At 40.9% G+C, this 20,035-nt stretch overlaps 3 protein-coding genes across 3 annotated transcripts in view; all 3 read left to right on the top strand.

Annotated features, from left to right (window-relative positions):
* The window catches only part of LOC118411741 (fibropellin-1-like), a 5,365-nt gene extending 1,903 nt beyond the window's left edge, over nt 1–3,462 (top strand). The window contains exons 3-8 of the mRNA XM_035814223.1: nt 82–217; nt 822–942; nt 1,607–1,700; nt 1,882–2,092; nt 2,604–2,743; nt 3,278–3,462. Coding sequence (XP_035670116.1) covers nt 82–217; nt 822–942; nt 1,607–1,700; nt 1,882–2,092; nt 2,604–2,743; nt 3,278–3,447 — 872 coding nt within the window. The 3' untranslated portion in view covers nt 3,448–3,462. The remainder of the gene's footprint in view (nt 1–81; nt 218–821; nt 943–1,606; nt 1,701–1,881; nt 2,093–2,603; nt 2,744–3,277) is intronic.
* Nucleotides 3,463–3,504: 42 nt separating this feature from the next.
* LOC118411742 (sushi, von Willebrand factor type A, EGF and pentraxin domain-containing protein 1-like) lies at nt 3,505–12,943 on the top strand. The gene is made up of 12 exons (XM_035814225.1): nt 3,505–3,555; nt 3,850–4,043; nt 5,004–5,128; nt 5,528–5,800; nt 6,218–6,386; nt 7,144–7,353; nt 7,603–7,877; nt 8,908–9,045; nt 9,442–9,537; nt 9,937–10,137; nt 10,775–11,096; nt 12,892–12,943. The coding sequence occupies exons 1-12, from the start codon at nt 3,505–3,507 to the stop codon at nt 12,941–12,943; spliced, it is 2,106 nt and encodes a 701-aa protein (XP_035670118.1).
* On the top strand, nt 11,625–19,799 carry LOC118411640 (delta-like protein C). The gene is made up of 10 exons (XM_035814118.1): nt 11,625–11,763; nt 12,082–12,237; nt 12,892–13,053; nt 13,506–13,664; nt 14,153–14,284; nt 14,900–15,004; nt 15,614–15,710; nt 15,982–16,101; nt 17,150–17,456; nt 17,782–19,799. The coding sequence occupies exons 3-10, from the start codon at nt 12,966–12,968 to the stop codon at nt 17,833–17,835; spliced, it is 1,062 nt and encodes a 353-aa protein (XP_035670011.1). The 5' UTR covers nt 11,625–11,763; nt 12,082–12,237; nt 12,892–12,965; the 3' UTR covers nt 17,836–19,799.
* The last annotated feature ends 236 nt before the right edge of the window (nt 19,800–20,035 follow it).

The following is a 20,035-nucleotide window of genomic DNA, read 5'->3' on the forward strand; positions in this document are numbered from 1 at the left end:
CATCAGTGTCCCAGCGTGGCAAAATTGTTCATTGCTGGATTAAATGCTCAGTTTTATACTGACTATCTCTTCCTGACCCAGGGTTTGGAGGACTGAGGTGTGAGGAGGACCTTGTGGATGCGTGTGCTGGACCCAACCCTTGTCTGAACGGTGGGAAGTGTCGGGATCTAAGCAGTGGCCTGGATTGTGTCTGTGTGTCAGGGTATACAGGAGAGAGGTGATCTTAAATTCTCCCCTTAACAATGTACCAGTTTAGCCCAACACCTTAACCCTGACCTAACACTAGCCTAAACCCTGACTAAATTGATCAGGGTGTTGGGCCATTTTTTTTTTAAGTTAACCAAAGATTTGACTGGGCCTGGACACTATATATAGCTGTTGCAGGTGGCACACTTGCAGCAAGAACACAATCCCAAAACTTGTATTCCCACGCATCCCAGTTCATGCATCACTGGGGTTGACTTTCTTATCCAGACATCCTCCATTATAATCATGATAATATTGTATTTAAATACAATTCAATCTCGACAACTGGGTTTTAAATAAATGGAGATTTACTTCCTGACATTTCGAGTGACATCCATGACTCTTCAGTGATTGAGTGTCATTCCAGTGACGCTGAAGAAGAGTGATGGATGTCAATTCAAACGTCTGGAAGTAAATCTCCGTTTTTTTTTTATCCAGTTGTAGAGATTGAATTGTATTTGAGACATGTATAGATGTATTGTATTCTGTTTCAAGACATTGAAATGTATTTGAATATTGTTTACCTGGATGTCTAACCTTTATGAACTAGTAACATGATCATTGTACTCTTTCAGATGTGAGCAGCAGGCAGATGAGTGCAGCTCCAGCCCTTGCCTTAACGGAGGAACCTGCACAGACGAGCTGAACGGTTACACCTGCCAGTGTGCTCAGGGTTTCACAGGAAGATCTTGTCAGGTGTGTTTCACTTTCCGTGAATAGTTTCATCACGTCGGTAGGTCACTGAATAAAGAGACTATTTTTCCACAACCAATGCTTCATTCTCAACAAGGTTTCGGTGACCGTCTGTCACCATTTTCAAGGCAATTCTGACTGGTTGACATTGAACTGCATGACAGGTGTTGCTGCTCAGTGTTTCACCTTGTAGGTTACTTAGAATTGAATCAGACAGAGACCTTGATGCTGCTAGCCAATCTATTGCTGTGTAGGGTTTAAGTACTTTGAACATCGGTGTTGTGCTCAAGAAGAGGTACCATGATTGTATTACTAAGTACTTATAGGCGTCAGTTCTAGAGAGTACAATCATCCTATTCAATATTCATGTTGAGCTATATGTTAGCTTTGTTTCCATTGAAATTGTCTTCAGATTGACTTTGCCTTACAATGTCTCCTATTGGCCATCAAAAATTGTCTTCATTCATAGTTAGGGTATAAAAGACCAAAGTTTCATCCAGATGACTTCAGTGTCACTGACGACAGAAAGTGGATACTATCTGAAATGTCTGAACATTTCCAAAATCATATCCAGTTTCTTGAGTAGCTGCTTTTTGCCACATGTTGGGCTATACTAAGTTACATAGAGTGGAGGGGGTACTAAGAGCTGTCTTACTCTCCTAACAAGGTGGACAAGGACGCCTGTCTGTCCCGACCCTGCCAGAATGGAGGCCGCTGTTGGAACCTGCCCGGACAAGGCTTCATGTGTAACTGTACTAAAGGTCAGCTATCTTACCTTTAACTTAGTACGGTCAGTAACCATAGTTCCTCCAAATCCTAGGTTGATAAACTTGATATACTTGGAGGCATGACTATTTCCTCTTTTGCTATTGATCTATTCCAAAGATTAGCATCACATAGCCAAGTTTACTTGTACTAAATACCCTTGATTTTGTCTGACAGGATTTGAGGGACCGCTGTGTGAAGTGGACATGGATGAGTGTACCTCAGTCCCCTGTCAGAACGGTGCACGATGTGTTGATGGCAAGGATGGTTACAAGTGCCTGTGTAAGGCTGGCTGGTTCGGAGACAGGTGCCAGAACAACACGGATGATTGCATGCCCAATCCTTGTCTGAACAATGGCACCTGTGTGGACTCCATAGGAGGATACAGGTGAGTTGATGATAGACTGATCCCATAGCTCAACTCACCTTCATCAAAACCTAAAGATGCAAAATGTAAAGTGAAAATGCAAATATTTGACGGATGTGCAGCCACCCTCTCATCTGTCAATCTGCTAATAATGCTATGCTATCATTGGTTGAACCACTAATTGTGATGGACATTTAATAAGTGTTTTCACAAAGGTCCAAACACATTTGATGAGTACAATGTCTTGTAGTGAATGCACAGGTGCTTTTGACCCTTCTGATTGCCTATGTCAGTTCTTTGGAGCAATGTCTATATTTCTGTAATGAAAGAAAGTAGGTGATGAATAATGAAACCAGTTTGACAATCCACAGTCCAGATGCAATCTAAGTCTTAACAGTTCAAGTGTTCTCTCATTGATAAGTGTTCTGACCAATTTTATTGAGTTCCTTCAATGTGGCAGTCACAATGCTCTTAAAAGACCTCCTCTGATGTGTATTACTGAAATGATATATATATTGTACCATTTGCTCAGATGCCAGTGCCTGCCTGGTTATGGTGGATCCATTTGCCAGGTTGACATCGATGACTGTGAGGGGAACACCTGTAGGAATGGAGCCAGGTGTGTGGATGGGATCGACGGGTACAGCTGTAACTGCACAGAGGGGTGGGCAGGTGAGTCCTTCTCCTCTGCTTCTTTAGATTGTCATCATCATCTTTGGTCGATGTGCTTACACACGACAGGGTTATACTGCTCCTTTTGGGGTGACAGATGCATGTTCTGGCTGATGGGGAAGTGCCAGGCCTCCTGTCCAGATGAATGTTGTAAATCACAGTATGGCTAATACAAGATGGAGGTTTGCCAGGCCTCCATCCTGGTGATTTGCAGTGAATTACTAGTACCAACTCCATATTATGGTTTGCACTATCACACACCAGGGCATGCCCCTACTATTTTTCGAAAGGTGTGGTGGGTTCTTTAACACACATAAGATGTGGCTCTTCCCAAACATGATTTAACGTCCTATCTGACGTCCTATGCTGATTGTACCATTCAATGGTTCAGAAAACTGAGACCGTTGCTGTATTGATTTTATAGTGAGGTTAACTAAGAATGATGACACTAAGTATGCTTGGGACTGAAACTGTAAGCTCTGTTAGATTCTGCCATATTATACACATCTGTATACTCTTCTGCTCTGGGCGTAGGCACATTCTGCGATGAGGACATTGATGACTGCCTTGCTGCCACCTGTCTGAATGGAGGCGTCTGCAGGGATGGTGTTAACAGCTACACCTGCGACTGTCCCAGAGGTTATACAAGCAACGACTGTTCTGTAGGTCCTGCTAAGATAACTTATCGTGTAAAGAATTCTTAGCTTTGACATTATGATTATAGTTGAGTATATTTGATATACCTACAAATGTAAAGGCCAATGTTAGTGATAAGCAGGGCTGTGTCTAGCACCTGTCCCTCTGTCCTGGGAGTGAAGTTCACTTGTTCAAGTTGTTGGGACCAAAATTTCACACTATCTGTTAATGACCTGATGAAAATGTACTTTATAAGCTTAACATTGCCTCCAAAACAATGAGTGGGACAAGAAATTCAACCTGGAGACAGCTGTTATTATTACAATGTAATGCACTTGTCAGCAACACCAAATGCTGCCAGGATTATTCAGTAAAATGTAATTTTAATCAGTTTCAAGAAATTCTTCGATCTGGATATTCAGCAACACGACATAACACGAAACCAACCATAGCGATAATCCTGATTTCAGATTGACATCGATGAGTGTGAGTCCAGCCCCTGTCTGTATAACTCCACCTGCGTGGACGGCATCAACAGTTATACCTGCAACTGTTCTACTGGGTACACGGGGGGCAACTGCAGTGTCAACATCCCCGACTGTGGTGCACAGACCTGTAGTAATGGTGGCACCTGTATCGACCTAGTCCCTGGATTTACATGCAGGTAAGTTCAACTTGATACTTAGACTTTCAATGGTGGCAAATTGTGGTTCTGAGTACATTTGAATGTTTGAATTCCAAGACTACTGTAATTCACTTTGTCTTCTCGGTACCAAACTTTCACGATCTGAGAAAATGTAAAAACTTGTTCTCGGAACTAAATGTTCACTGTCGCGGCAAGTGCACATAAAAACAGTCTGTGAACTATTTGTTATCAGTAATGATAAGTTAACGTTACAGTCGTCACCGTGAAAACCGTGAATATAACTGTTACAGTACATTGAAAATATAAGGAATTACAGTATTTATTACCTTTGCCAAGAACGTTATGTTTTCATTGGCTATGTATTTATCAGTTATTTCCAGTTAGTTGGCTGGTTTCAGATTCAAAGCAATTTCTGGCCGCCCTATGGGATCGTCAGACTCTGTGCAAGGAGTCAACATGGGAAAGCTTTAGATACCATTTTGCTCTTTGTCACTCTTTCGTTTTAGTATTAGATTAGTTATTTAGGCAGACCCTTTTAATTAGTACACCTATATGACAAATGGCATTTCTGCCCTTTTTATGGTGTAAATTTTGTAAATTGAAAAACAATCATTATGTAGTTCAGTTGATGTGTAAGTCTAACTGTAGACAATTTGGATTTCAATAGAAAACACTCAGGTAAAACAAGCTGAAGTCAAGCTGAAGACAATTTGGATTCCAATAGAAAACAGGTAAAACAAAGTCAAGCTGAAGACAATTTTGGATTCCAATGGGAAACAAAGCCAAGACACAGACTTAGTGTCTTCCAGATCAACTCAGTGCCACTGACAAAAGAAAGTGGTTGCTATCTGAAATGGCTGGCCGTTTCCAAAATCATATCAAGTTCCTTGAGTGACTGCTTTTTAGCATACCTTATTACCTGGATGTCTAATCTTCTTCAACGTATCATGTAGTGCAATTGTGTTTTGTTTCCTGCAGCTGTGCTGTGGGGTGGACAGGTCCTACCTGTGCAGAGCAGTATCAGTACTGTCAGACTGTGCAGTGTAGAAATGGGGGAACCTGCACCACTCAGAATGGGAGACACAACTGTACCTGTCCTGATGGTAGGTTGATGTTACATTTAATGTCCTACCTGGGCAGCAATAATTTTCAATACGGGTGTTCTAGAGCAGCTGATAATTTTCCGTATCACACACTGTTCTTAGTTGTATCACACAGACTTCCATTGATTAAATAGAACGCACTCCTCGCAGTCGGCTTCAAGAGAACAGAGTTCCTAAATTGTTCAAATTTTCTGAAATTGATGTTCAAAGAATAAAGTTGTTGGCGCAGGTTGGAATAATGTGTTGAATTTTATCCTTTTTATGAATAGTTTGAATCAGCGTATTCCATATCAACCTCAGCCAGACCAATGATCGGGCTGATACCGAATACACCGCATTGTATTCTACATTGTATATGGATAATTTTGTTCACCACACAAATGCTTTGCTCACCTGTAGGCTTTTACGGGGAGCTGTGTCAGTTTGCTGTGTCTTCGTGCCGACCGAATCCTTGCCAAAATGGCGGTAGATGTACGCCTGGCTCGGGCCGGAATGGCTACACCTGCCAATGTCGAGGGCCCTTTGCTGGGACCAACTGTGAGACCGGCCGCCAGTCCTGCGCTGGCAGTGGGACGGTCTGTCTGAATGGAGGGACGTGTGTGGATGATAATGGTGTTGGCATGGCTAGGTGCCACTGCACTGACTTTTACTATGGCAAGACATGCCACAAAGGTTGGTACCAGCAATCATCAATAGGGCCAGCATGCATGTGGTTGTCCATAGTAATGAACAAATACAATTTTGCATTGAGAAGAGCTATTAACTTAATCATGACTTAGACTATTAATCTAGTCACCCAATGTATTTTACTCTTAGACACTCAATGTATTTTACCTCCATGACCAAAGTCAGGTACCCATTTCTACACCTGGTTGAAGTGAGGAAGGTTGTGCCTTTCCCAAGGGCACAACATCAAGGGCACTGCGAGTATTGAACTCGGACCTCTACGTTTCGAGCCCAACACTACAAGTCATGCCACACATGATGGCACTTAAGCTAATTTATCTCGCATAGTGATACTAAGTATATTTCTGGGCTTCTTTTGAAACTGCTTGAATGGAGACTAAGATTTAATACAATTGTTCACAGGGAAGTCTGCTGACTTTGACGTGCTGTTCTCCGGTGCGGAGGCCACCACCATCGCCCCTCCTGCCGTTCCAGTGCAGAAGGAGTGGACAGCCTGCAGCTGGGTACGCTTGTCCGGACCACAGCAGGAGGGAGCTGGTGCTGCTGTCATGACTGTGGTGGACTCGGATGAGTAGGTTTTATTACTGTAACAGTAACTTCACCCTAAGGGAGTAACTGTTTTGGGCTCCAATTAGATGCAAGTACATGAAGTAATTTTTTTGACTAAAAGAATTGAAGTATTTTGGGTTTGCTTGTATGAGCTGGTGCCACTGTCATGACTGTGGTGAACTCTGATGAATAGGTTTCATTACTTTACCCAGAGTATGGGAGGAACTGTTTTGGGCTCCAAGCAGATTAAGTAAAATGTTTTTGGATAGAAAAAATGTGTCTTGGGTCCACTTGTCTGGACCACAGCAGGAGAGAGCTGGTGCTGCTGTCATGACTGTGCTGGACTCTGATGAGTACGTTTTATTACTTTACCCTTTGGGACAAACTGTTTTTGGCTCCAAGTAGATAAAGTAATTTTTTTGGCTAAAATATTGAAGTATTTTGGGTTCGCTTGTCCGGACCACAGCAGGAGAGAGCTAATGCTGCTGTCATGACTGTGGTGGATTCTAATGAGTAGGTTTCATTACTTAACCCTATGGCCACACCAATTTAATTTGTTGGTTCATGGATTTTCAGAATAAAAAAATGCTTAGCTGGAAAAACATAATAAACAAAGCCAGAGGGCCAGGTGTATGCCTTGAAGCAACCAGTTTTTGGAGTGAATACAGTGACTGTCATATTCAACTTTTATCCCCTGCCCGTCGCATTTATGATTTCGGCTTGCTATATTTTCACTCAGTATATAGAATTTAAAAGCTCTTCTTAAAATCTATCTCTAGGAGAACTGGTCGGCCTGGAGTGGCACTCGCACAGTTCACGGATACAGGAGTAAACTTGCCAGGTGGAACCTACACATACAACTCCACTATAGCGGACGGGAAATGGCACCACCTGTGTGCAGCTCAGGACAAGGAGACCGGCGTGTGGAAGGCCACGCAGAATGGAAAAACCTTTGCCAGTGGCACTGTCAGTCAGACATTTGGAAACAGGTAACGTTGTCTTAGGATCATGGAACTGTACCGATGTTGATCTTTTAGATAAGAAACACTCGTTCACCTTTATCTGCAGGGTAACCTGTATCCAGTGAAACTTTTTTTTCATAAGACCATAGGCTACTTGTAGTTTGCATTATTTGAGGTTTTGGACATTGTATACCAAGATTGAAGTTACAGTTCCAGCAGAGTTTTATCGGAGTGAGATTATGACAGGTCCAACTCAGTCCTGTTATTCTCATCCAGAGTGCAAGTCGTTCTAGGAGACTTCAATGACACAACGCCGCCCTACCTCCGTGGTGAGATCACACAAACCAACCTGTGGAACCAAACTCTGACTGACCAAAAGATTAAAAATTTGTGGGAGACAAAAGAGAGCTCGGTGGGCACAGCTCTGCCATGGGTGGCATTCGATGATCCCAGAGTAACAAAAGGCAGCCTCCGAGTGCCCCGACCATCACTGGGTGGGTCCACAAGCTGTCCACGGGGGCTGACAGGGCCTATTTGTCAACGTGCCATTGGTAGGTGGAATATGAACTGCTTCAGGTAGTAGCTTTATGACATTATTTTGGGACTTTGCTGTAGAATGCTGCTTTGTCTTGAGATGTATAGAAAATGTCTTGAGATCATTTTAAAGAATCTGGAGACTAAATGAAAAATCTTAAGATTGCTGTGAAAATCTCAAGATTGTGCTGAAAAAAATCAAGATTGTGCTGAAAAAAATCAAGATTGTGCTGAAAAAACTCAAGATTGTGCTGAAAAAACTCAAGATTGTGCTCAAAATCTCAAGATTGTTTCTGGAGATCTCAAAATTGTCTAAAAAAAAACTTGGGATTAACCACAAAATCTCGTGATTTTTTTAATTTCTAATGAGATGTTAAGATCCCTGCCGGGGTTTAGTATGATCCAATGTGTAACAGGTGTTTTTTTTCCAAATATCAGATATGTACCTAGCTGTGAACAGTCCAAAATAATCAGCTTAGTCCAATAATAATCTGCTTGCGGCACAGGGCTCTAGTCAGCCAGCCAGCCGTCAGCCAGCCAATTCCCATTGTCGCGAAAACACTATTCCAGGAGTTAGAGAGACTGAACTGAGACCTTGAAAAATGGGTTTTAATGAGATTATCGTATGCGAAAGGGCACCGACACACATTATCAACAATCATAACAATAGCAAAACAAACAGTGTGTGGCTTTTACGGCCGTGGACGGCGTCCCCAAGCAGCCTGTAGCTTCCACCAAGGAGCTTTTATCAGATTTTTGTCCGTCAAAGTTGACGGATTGGTTTTAAAATTTTTCCGTCACACGCAGCAAATTTCCGCCAATTGACAGATAAACGGACGCTGGCTAGAGCCCTGTTGCGGCATCTTTATAGCATTTCTGAGTTGTTTTGAAATGAATTGTAACCTTATGTACAGTACTTGTTTGTTTTATTTGTGTGACGCAGGGTCCCACTGAAAGCAGTGTTAATCACTGAGAGGGCAACCTTGGGTAAAAATGACAGAAAAAAATGAAATGAATTGAATAACAGTTATTTCCATCACCCTGCAGACAAGACAGCCCCCAGAGTCACTTCCTGTCCTGGTGCAAGTACGGTCAACACTGACACCGTTCTGGCTTCCGGCCTTTCTTGGCCACAGCCAGAATTCGATGAGGCAGATGTAAGGATTCAAGCTTCTCACAGAGAAAGTGAGTACAGTCATTTGTACAGATCTTGTACAAATGGTGTGATATGCCGAAGGCCAGTTATACCAGCTTATATATAGATACAGACAGATCTATTGGCACCATGTAGTTCCATGTAGTCATTATGTTTTCCCTGATAAGGAAACCATTTTTCTTGCTGGTGTGTTCTTTGCCTTTCTTTTTAGTTTGAAAGGCAATGATCAGAGCTTAGAACTGCCATGAATGTATGGTATAGTTTTGCAAGTAGCCTGGCTAAGAAGAGGGAAAATGTTTTGCATAATTTTGCATGAATTTGGCCAGAACTTGGCATAAAAATCTATGAACTACAGCATCAAAATCTACAAGATATGGCAACAGGCTCTACTTTTACCATTGACACTATCTTTCCTTCTCTTCCAGATCAGACCTTCACATGGGGAACATACCCAGTCAGCTACGTGGCCACAGACAGCAGCAACAATGCAGCCGTGTGCAGCTTCAACCTTCATGTCACGCGTGAGTAACAAATATTGTAATTTCTTGGATAGGATAAGCCCAGTCTGCATATTATATTCCATGGCAATCCAACCTTACCTTTTTCAGTTTTTAGTTTATAGGAAAAAAATGCTGAACTGGATATCAACGCAGTACCATTATAGTCTTTGGGACAAATTAATGCTAGACACACATTGTCATGGAGTATGGTGACATAAAAAAAGCCATTTTCTATCATGTCTGACCCCCTTCTATGAAGATATTACAGATATTAAAAGACTACAATGAGAGTCCAAGGAAAAGCTTTAAGAATGAACCATCAGAAATTAAACATCAAAAATGAAAAAAAAATCCAAATTTACTGGTTAAAGTGTAGTATAAAAATATAAGTAACAGAGGAATATGATTGACATTACCCAGCTGGTCGGTGTGAAGAGTTGGCTGCCCCCAGGAATGGCCGAGCTGACTGCCAGCGCTGGTCTGGAGGTCTGGTCTGTAATGTGTCCTGTAACACCGGGTACAGCTTCTCACAGCCAACACAGCCCTTCTACACATGTGGGCCTGAGGGATTGTATGATGTCAACCAGCCGAGTGTGCCATTCCAAACACCAAACTGTGCAAGTAAGTCCTCATCAGCAGTGCTATTCTATTCTATTCTATTCTATTCTATTCTATTCTATTCTATTCTATTCTATTCTATTCTATTCTATTCAGTAGTATAATGATTTGTGAAAATTATTCTATTCTTTTCTGTTCTATTCTTTAATTCTATTATGTTCTTTTCGATTGTATTTTGTTCTTTCCATTGCATTCCTAAATACCTCTTTGGCATTTTCCATGCGCCTGATTTTGATAGCCATGTCCATAGACTTGAATTTGGTACTGAAAACTGTTTTGGATAGAGAGAACTGACCAGTCTTTGCTGCTGAAGGCTTTCAACACACAGACATGTCCTTGGTGCTGAAAACTGTTTTAGATAGAGGGAACTGACCAGTCTTTAGTGCTGAAGGCTTTAAACACACAGTGGACAGACCTGTCCTTCGTACTAAATGCTATTAAACATAGGGAACAGCTCTGTCTTACATGGGAGACTTTGAGGGACTTTATTTGAAAATACATTTGTGACGTTCCCTAGTGCACATGTACATGGTACATTTGTACATGGAAATGCTAGTTACAATGAGAATTTGGTGTTTGAAATTTCTTTAAAATTTGCGACAATTTTTTCCTGACAAATTCTTGTGTCTTATCTCCACAGGAGCAAGGGAGGCAGAAACTGGAATCCGATTTGTTCGGCTGAACTTCGACAACGAACCGTGTACACCGGCCAATCAGAGGAAAGTTTTGTACAAGGTTGCAACCAAGTTGGACGAGTTGCACAGAACCTTTAACGTCTGTGCTCCTTTTGATGCTTCATCAGGGCTGAACAACACATTTTCTAACATCAGCTGTGATGTAACCCGCCTGCATGCTGTTTGTAAGTCGGACGTCGAGGGAATTTTACAGCAGCAGGGCATGGAACGCGTCAAGCGTCAGTCTACTACAGGTGTAAGCACGACTGGAAGTCTACCAGTTCAAGGGTGGGTTTGTTTGTTTGAACCTTTGTTTATTCCTGAAAGCTCAAATCGGCCTGCAGGCAACTTTTCCATTGAGGTCAATCATCTGGTTGTAAACTTTGTGTAAAAAGTGGTGGTCTCCTTACTACGTGGTGCTCAAACCATGTTAGCTTTCTTGCTGGAAAGGCTTTGATGATGGATTGCTCTGTCCCAAGTTATGCTCTTATTTTGTCAGCAAATGTGGAATACTTCAATCTTTATGTGGATGCCATTGGTAAATTTTTTGGGAATAATATGTTTACAATATCAGATATCAGAATTTAGAACAGAATTTGGACTTGATTTTGTTATTATGTTTATTATGTATTTCATCATACATTTCTTAGTTTTCATTACATTACTTATAATTATCCCATATGATATTACACATTGTATCATGTTTGTTACCTGGGCCCCCTTGGAAATCAGCAAAAATGCTAAAGGGACTACCCAGTAGTCCACAAAATGAAATGAATAATAGATAGATAAATAGATTTTGATTGTTCTTCTGTAGGCCAAATGTTACTGCTGCCCTGGGCAGTTTAGTAGGATCCAGCCAATCTGACCCAGCTGGGTGCTGACCCTGACACAGCACTGCTGACATCTGGACTCAGCTGTCCTGCTGGCCAGGTGCTGCTGAACTCTGCATGTGGTAGGTTGAATATTCCTTCACTTTTGATTCTAAATGATAATTTATGATCTAAATTATAATTCATAGCATGAAGATCATCACCAGTGCACTGGACAAACATTTCACCGTCTGTCAAAAAATCCTGAACCTCATGACATGAAACAAAACTATTTTGCACTCCTCAAAAATGAAAAAAATGAATTACAACATGGGCTCCCAAACAGTGAGTGAGTGAAAAATTTAAAGCTGGAGACAACCCTGCTACATGTATACAAGTCACCAAATTGTTTTACCAGTGAACAGCAACTGATGTAACCCTCTATTATCTTTGTTTTAAAGTGGAGTGTTCCATTGGAACCTACTACAGTACCGGGGTGTGTCTGTCATGTCCAAAAGGCACCTATAATGATGCTGAAGGACAGCTAGCCTGTAAGGACTGTCCCACAGGAAAGACAACTGCCACTACAGGAGCCACAACATCTACTCAGTGTATTAGTAAGTGTTTATGAATTTATTTACCTGAAACATTCATTATTCTGAGGATGATAGGCAACAAAGATACCAATTGCAAATTGTGGTTAAATGTTACTAGAAATTTTTTCTTTACCTTGATCATTTCTATGCAGTCTTCATGTAGAAGGCAACAGTGACTGTCATAAAAACTTGGCTGATGTTACCAGAAAACATCTCCATTCAAACTTGAACAGCAAGGCCCTTGTATGACCAAACCTGTACCAGTAATACATTGCCAACACAGACATGGACAAGGTCCTGCTCAAGTACACCAAGTGAAATGAGCTGCACAAAGGGGAACTGTGTACAAAGTAATGTCAAGGGATGCTTTGTGTAATAACTAAATAAAGGAAATTAAATGAGACAGGGGAAATTCTACAGCATCCAAAGTCAAACTTTATTTCTCAATCAACTTATGGGCTGAATTGCATTCATTTGATTTTTTCAACACTTGTTATAACACTTAAGTAATTTAAGATAAGCAGAATAAAACAATATTAAATATAAAATCTTAGAATCTATCAACATCAGCAGTTCGATACACACAAAAATTACACAAAAAGCTGAAGATATTATAGGATATTCTGAAGCTGTAGGTATCATATCCCTGACATCACCCTACCCATTTGTTTTCAGCAACATGCCAGGCAGGTTCCTACTGGAATGGCAGCAGCTGTGTCGCCTGTGAGAGGGGAACGTACCAGGATGACATGGGGCAGCTGTCCTGCAAGTCTTGTCTGGCTTTCAACCAGGGCACTACTGCCACTGCAGGGGCGACATCTTCAGCAGCCTGTCTGGGTGAGTATGGTACAGATTAAGCCTGGGTACCATCCGGATAGTAGTTTGGTCCAACATTTATTATACACTATAATTATGTATTACTCAGTATAGGCTAGTTAGTTGGTAAAAACTAGAAAGACGGTAAGGGAGATAGAAATAAGGAGGGAAAGTTAGAGATCATGCCACCAATGCTTTAATATATAGTATAATAACTATAACATACAGTAGGTGGCGGGATATTTGGTTTAGACCACCACTCAAGTTGTGGCTTAAGTTGGTTTAGTCTGACCACCAACTCATACAAGTCAGTCATGTTGGAAATAGATTCATCAAGTATGTTGCTGCAAATTTATGATGCCTCTGAAATGTTCTCTTCAGCAGTTTTACTACTGAACTGACACTTGTACAATTGTTGTGCAATAAAGTTATGTTATGTCACACACTCTGACTGAATTACTGTTCTGTTACAGCCTGTCCCACTGGAGAGGAGCTGAAGCCTGACGGCTCATGCCAGCCCTGCCCCAAAAACTCCTACCGGGAGAACCAGAACCTGGCAGCATGCACCCCGTGTGCATCAGGCTTCCTCACTGTCAGCTCAGGGAGTTCTAAGGCATCAGATTGTTATCAAGGTAGGAAATACAAGTACATGATTGCATAACGTTAGTAACCAGAAATCCTGCAACAGATTTGTCTGAAAAATATTACCCTCTTATAAAACACTTTGTAAATCATATTTGTAGTCAGCATGTTAACTAAATAAACTCTGCATGGATTGCTATGTAGGTATGCAAAGGTCAAAGTTAAGAATGGGCCTCCTGGTTGCTTTTGTTTGTACTGCAACAAAACTTCTGGTTTAGATATCTCATGTTCTGGACCAGCCATGGCTGATTTTTCTTGTGCTCAGAAAGGAGTGACATAAGTTTGGGCACCCTAGCTGCTTGGTCAGTTACTGCAGGGACATTTTTGTTGAAATCTTTAAAAGCGGATAATCATACGATTCCTAGAAAAGAACGGCAGATATTCACGATTTTTAAATGCTTTCACCGGATTACAATCATGTTTCTTTGGTTCTCCCACATGTGAGCACTGGTTCAGGTTGTGGTCGTTTTATTTGCAGACATCAATGAGTGCACATCAGGGGGAGTGGACCCGTGTCTGACCTACAATGGAGTCTGTCAGGACCTGCCTCAGGGCTACAGGTGTACATGTAACCCTGGGTTTGTCAACGATGGAGACACCAGGTGTAAAGGTGAGATTTGGAACACTACTGTTGTGCGTTGAGTGGAAACCCCCACTAGTATGTTGAATGGTAGGATCCAGAGGGGGTCAGAGAGATGGAAAGTAGGTCAGACATGCTGGAGTCTGGAGGGGAGATCCAGAGAGGTGAGAGGCACTCCTGGAGGGAGTCAGGGGGAAGTTGGCCATGTGCATTGAGAGATGAAGAATAAAATGGACTATATCTAGATCGTGTGTCTTGTGAACTTGATTGCAAACCTTACAACAGTTACTACTTTTTATGTTAACCCTATCCAGATTGGGCTTTTTTGGCATTCCCTGGCCTGGAGGGGGTAATAATTTCGTGATTTTTAGAAACCTGTTGATATGGCAACATGAAAAAATATAATCTTACCCTAGGCCCTGTTTTTTGTCAATTGTTGCCAACAATATTCTAGGAAAAGTCACCAAGCCATGTCTGGATAGGGTTAAAAGTATGAGTAATGTTTTTTTGTAGGTCTAATTATTGCAAGTTCATGTAACATAAATATAACTACAAAAACCACATTTTTGGAATACTGGATGATTCTGAAGGGAAAAAAGGACAAGAAGGCATAAGACATTGACTACATTTTTCACCCCCGCTTAGATGCCTGTGATGGATTCTGCCAGCGTGGCACCTGCAGCAAGTCCAGCACCCAGCAGCCAGTCTGCACCTGTCCAAGGGGCTTTCATGGCAACACCTGTGATAAGCGTGAGTGATTGATGCACGTACGCACACACACACAGACACATACATACACACACACAGACACACACACAGACACAGTCCAGCACCCAGCAGCCTGTCAGCACCTGTCCAAGGGGGTTCCACGGCGACACCTGTGATAAACGTGAGCTCTCAGGTTTCAACACTGGTGCAAAGTGAGTCATTTGCCTTGCATTGATTCAGTACACTGTAGGTCGTGAGTTCGCTCCCTGGTCGAGTCATACCAAATACTTTAAGAATTGTACATAATACTTTTGCTGCTTAGCACTCAGCATTTGGGAAAGAGTATTAAATATTTTGAACACCCCTGCTGTAATGATTGCACAAAGTCCAGGTCTACAGAATGGAGATGGGTGCCACCCTATGCACCATTTGGTAGGGGAAGGACTTAAAACTTGATACCCAGACGTGTTGATATGTGTGCCATATAACTGTTACATTTCAACGTATGTTTCTGAAAGTACTAGTAAGTAATTGAAACTACTGTCCAGGGGAAATGTATTTAAGCATTGTTGTTAGTATTTCCCTTCACTTGGACACTATTTACAGATTCTGAAGTCATCATTGCATTCAAATATTTTATGTAAATTGCAGGTCGTGAGCTGACTTCTGGAGAGATAGTTGGGATTGTGCTGGGTGCCATAGCTGGTCTTGTGCTGCTGATTGTGCTTCTGTACTGCTGTATAAAATGGTGAGATGGTGAAATATATCTTCAGATATCTGGAGGGAGGAAGTCGATTTAATAACATGATGCTTATTCAGAGGTTCTGTCAAAACTTCCTTGTCAATTACTATTATGATGTATAGGAACAAAATATACAAAAAGACTTTTTTTTTACCGCTATGATGTTTTATAGTTTATATACACAGACTGGAATATCTATGGTGTGACGCAATTTACAATGGTCAAGGTTTGAACTGTCTTGGGGTTTTCATCCTTGATATCCCCTTGTTTTCTGTAGGTTGCACACAAAAGGCAAAGAAGCTCGTAAGAAGCCTTATGGCATGGAATCTAACTCTGATCTAATGTACGGAAAGCAAATGCAGGTGGAAGATTATGTGAGAAAAACTGGATCCGTCAGGTAAGAGAAGGAACCGTTGTTGTCATGTGAAAAAGTAGACATTTGAGGGCATGATGATCATAATTGTATCTGTTTCCAATATAGAATGCATTGATTAATAGACCCCTTTGAAACTTTGTCAAGTTGGGCAAAAATAAAGGTTTGGCAATGTAAATCTTTACTCAGTTTACTGTAACGGTTATATCTGTATTTTACCCGCCCAGTCCTGCTTTTTGCCCAACATGTCAGAGTTTGGTAAGGGGTCTATTATGAATTACATTGACTTGTTTTTAAGAATATTTTGCTTAAGTTTGATAACGATTAAGTCAAACACATTTATTTTTACAAGCAATGTTCATTACTTGGTTGACGGTGGTTTGGAAAACGGTGTTGTGAACCCGACTACAAGTCCCATTCCGCAAAGTGCGTGGGCAGGGAACCGTTCCACCGTACAACGTCCTCGTACTTTTCATGTTTACAGGTTGGTTAGTTTGTGGGTGGCAAGATTTAGTATCAACATTTGTGCCTGCAATATTCTTGGGGAAATGCAGAATGAAGCTTAATTTTATAGTTAACTATCTCTCTCTTTTTCTTACAAATGCAAGTGAATTGATTTTGGAGTTCTGAGGATATAATTCTCCTGCAGCATTTATCTTATAGACTTAAGAAACAGTCTTTGTGTTTGCAATGTCAGACTTTTCCTGATCTATATGGTATTGGGAAATGACTGCTTCACATCATCTTTGTGACTCGGCATGTTTTAATTCTATGTTCGTTTTTGGTTCATTTGTTTTGCATGAGTTGTAACTGTTACAGCATCCCAATAAGCATGATAACATGAACCTGACCAAAAAGGACTTGAAAGAATATTTCGTACAATCTGTGATTGAATTGATCACAATGCCAACTCCTGTTATCATTTTATCCTACCAAATGCATGCGTACCTTAGCTTTTTTCTGCATTCTTAAATGTTTTTCTGCAATTGCAGGTAGGTGTAATTGTACTTAGATTCATCAAATTAAATCAGATTTCTCAGGTTTATAAATATTTCATGTTGTAAATTTTCAGGACCTCGTATGCCCCGCCGCCTGGCATGCTCGGATACAGCAACGGGTCCATGCGAGGCAGCCGGTTGTCCCTGGCCAGCACCGGTACCTTCGGGGTGTACAACCCCTCCATGCAGCCGGACTCACACAGCACCCTGAGGGGAGGGGCGCCCCAGGAGCCGGGGGTCTACAATCCCATGATGAAAAGGGCAGGCTCGCTGTCGTCACTCCGGGCCGGCTCCGTCGCATCGCTACCCCGAGAGGCTTACGGGTACAGCGCCAACCCCATGGCACCTGCCAACTATGCAAAGAGCCTGCCGTATGATAGGGTAAGCTTCCAGGCTCCTTCTACGTATGTTAATATCTGTATTATCTCAGTCCTACACAAAGGGATTGAGTTTGTAATGGGACACATCGTCATGATGAAGGGATCATGATGATGTGTCCATTTAATAACTCGATCCAGACAAATCGGCCCAACACCTATCAACTTGACCAGGGTACATGCAAGAGTTAGGGTTAAGGTTTAGAGCCAAATGGACCAAGGTGTTGGACCCAGTTGGTCGGATTTAAACCATGGGCTGAGTCTGATTTTCTTAATTAACTTAATTTTCTCTAAGTTTTCTTCTAATCTCATATATCTTCTGATTGCAGAGATCCATGACTGGGTCCCTGCGAGCCTCCTCAGTGGCAGACTTCAGCCTTTGAGCCTCAGCAGTACCTGCAACATCAGAGCTTCACACAACAGCCTCTATAGCAGGCTCTCTGAGCCTTTTTTTCTCTCATAATTTTGCTGACCATCTCTTTTTTGTATGGGTCTGTGGCACAAACAACCCAGTACAAAAGAAATATCCAGCAAAAGTGTATTATGAGCAAAAAAAAGAAAGACGAAAAAAGGCCCAGAGAGTCTGCTTTGGAGGCTAACCACAACTGTATACAGAGATTGTCATTTGCCATAACCTGTTTTTCTATTGGCCCTGTCACACAGTGCTTAGCGTTTAGTAGTTATTTACAGGACAGTCATTTACTGTTTACATGTTGCATTAGTTAGAGATAATGGCCTTTAGCCTGCTTTTGGTAAGGAGGTTAGTCTATGCTTTTTGAATTTAAAGGGGGGCAGATATACATGTATGTATCTGGTACATTTGGGTGTCACTGCTGAAAAGGCAGTGTCTGTACAGGCAAATTTGTAGAATTTACTGCTGCATGCTAAAATCTCATCAATTGGAATCTAATTTGTTGTAATAATTGGCAGAAGACAATTTTGTACTTAAGATTTGGCTTCAAACATTTTACCATTAGGCAAAATCAAGGGCTGAAATGCCAACAGGCAACAAAAAAATACTACATCATGCAAATTTCAAGAGTTGATAGATATAATATTATTATAATATAATAGTAAGTATAATATAAAAACAGATCCTTCTGTGGAAATGCAGAATCTGTACAAGCGTAGTTACACACACAGGTGCAAAATTTATAGGATGAATACTCTCATTTGTTGCATATAATTATCTACATGTAGGAAGTGCAACTCAGGTTGTCTAAGACTTGTGAATACTCAACATCTTAAGACGTTTAAAGTGCATGCTTTAAGACAATCAGACATGTATATATTGTTTTTAAAGTTATCATGATTATATATAGTCAAGACATTTTTATACCTTTTAATGTGTTAGCACATCTGTTTCTCTTCTTGCAATTAGCATGAGTTTGAAAATCAATTATTATTATTATAAAGGGTGACATAAAGATATGTTGTACTTGTTTCAGTTCACATCAAATCATGTACTAGATTTAACTGTTGTAAGATGTGAAAAACATACATTAAAGTTGGGACCTGACAATAAGGCAATATTATAGCTTTCTGACTAGTCACCACAATCACAGAGAGCAGATTGTTGTACAGTGATGTACCATTACACCAACTTACATTTTACAATTCTGGGGAATATCATGTATATTTATACTGCTGTGATGATGGTAATGTTTGTTCACATTTATCCATGGGGTAACCTATATTCTGTGAAATATTTGATGATGACTGGAGTATTTCAATATTTGCAGTTTAAAACCACTATCCAATGACTTGATATTCCTAAATACATGTATTCCTGTAACTGAGAACAACGGATATAGGTTTCCCCCATGGATAAAGGTGAACTAGTGTTACATCACAACCGTCTAATAGTATATAGCCTTCCAACCTTTTGTTGCAGTTGATCACTCTCCAAACAAAAACTTTCAGTGTGCAAAAATCTGTCTGACATTGGTACTGAGTAAGGCTAGTTCACCTTTATCCACAGGGTAACCTATATTCGTTGTGTTAAAACAGTGGATATTTAGGGATATCAAATCGACAGACTGCAAACTGCAATGTTTTGAAAATATTACTATTAGAAACCACATCGAGTCGACTTGACATAGATGACTTTTTTGAACATCAAAGTTATACATGTAGGTTACCCCGCAGATTAAGGTGAAAAAGTCGACAGTTACGTTATAAGTGAGGACTAAGAACTATGCAAATAGGTCCTGTTCTTTTTCCTTTGAGATAATTACTTGTCCTTTTTTTATGGCATTGAACATTCATATTTAGCCTGGATGGGATGATAATTTGTAAGAATGATGTATATATATATGCGGAACAATAAAAGACATTTTGGTTGTAACATGTTCTCTCAGAATGTTCATTTTGTCCCTAAATGTGCATTATGGTGGTCTGAATGTTTGTTTTTTTTGCAGCTCCTATCTTAATTCATGATCTGGTCCGCTCTAGTTCAACGTTATGCATTGTCAGGAAATGATGTGTGCGGTGTAATCATTTTTTTTTAAATGTACGTATCACTATTATTTGGCCTGAATACATCGTTAAGCATCATTACACGTACTTCAGAGTCTATGAAAA

The sequence above is a fragment of the Branchiostoma floridae genome, chromosome 3 (genome assembly GCF_000003815.2).
Source record: "Branchiostoma floridae strain S238N-H82 chromosome 3, Bfl_VNyyK, whole genome shotgun sequence".
NCBI lineage: Eukaryota > Metazoa > Chordata > Leptocardii > Amphioxiformes > Branchiostomatidae > Branchiostoma > Branchiostoma floridae.

What these genes read in the sequence shown, in the direction of transcription:
- LOC118411640 (XM_035814118.1), top strand. Translation starts at nt 12,966, where the DNA reads ATGGGGCAGCTGTCCTGCAAGTCTTGTCTGGCTTTCAACCAGGGCACT. An exon ending in TGGAGACACCAGGTGTAAAG is followed by an intron (nt 14,285 to 14,899) that starts GTGAGATTTGGA and finishes ACCCCCGCTTAG; the next exon opens with ATGCCTGTGATGGATTCTGC. An exon ending in TGGCAACACCTGTGATAAGC is followed by an intron (nt 15,005 to 15,613) that starts GTGAGTGATTGA and finishes TGTAAATTGCAG; the next exon opens with GTCGTGAGCTGACTTCTGGA.
- LOC118411742 (XM_035814225.1), top strand. Translation starts at nt 3,505, where the DNA reads ATGTTAGTGATAAGCAGGGCTGTGTCTAGCACCTGTCCCTCTGTCCTG. An exon ending in GTCCCTGGATTTACATGCAG is followed by an intron (nt 4,044 to 5,003) that starts GTAAGTTCAACT and finishes TGTTTCCTGCAG; the next exon opens with CTGTGCTGTGGGGTGGACAG. An exon ending in CCAAACACCAAACTGTGCAA is followed by an intron (nt 10,138 to 10,774) that starts GTAAGTCCTCAT and finishes TTATCTCCACAG; the next exon opens with GAGCAAGGGAGGCAGAAACT.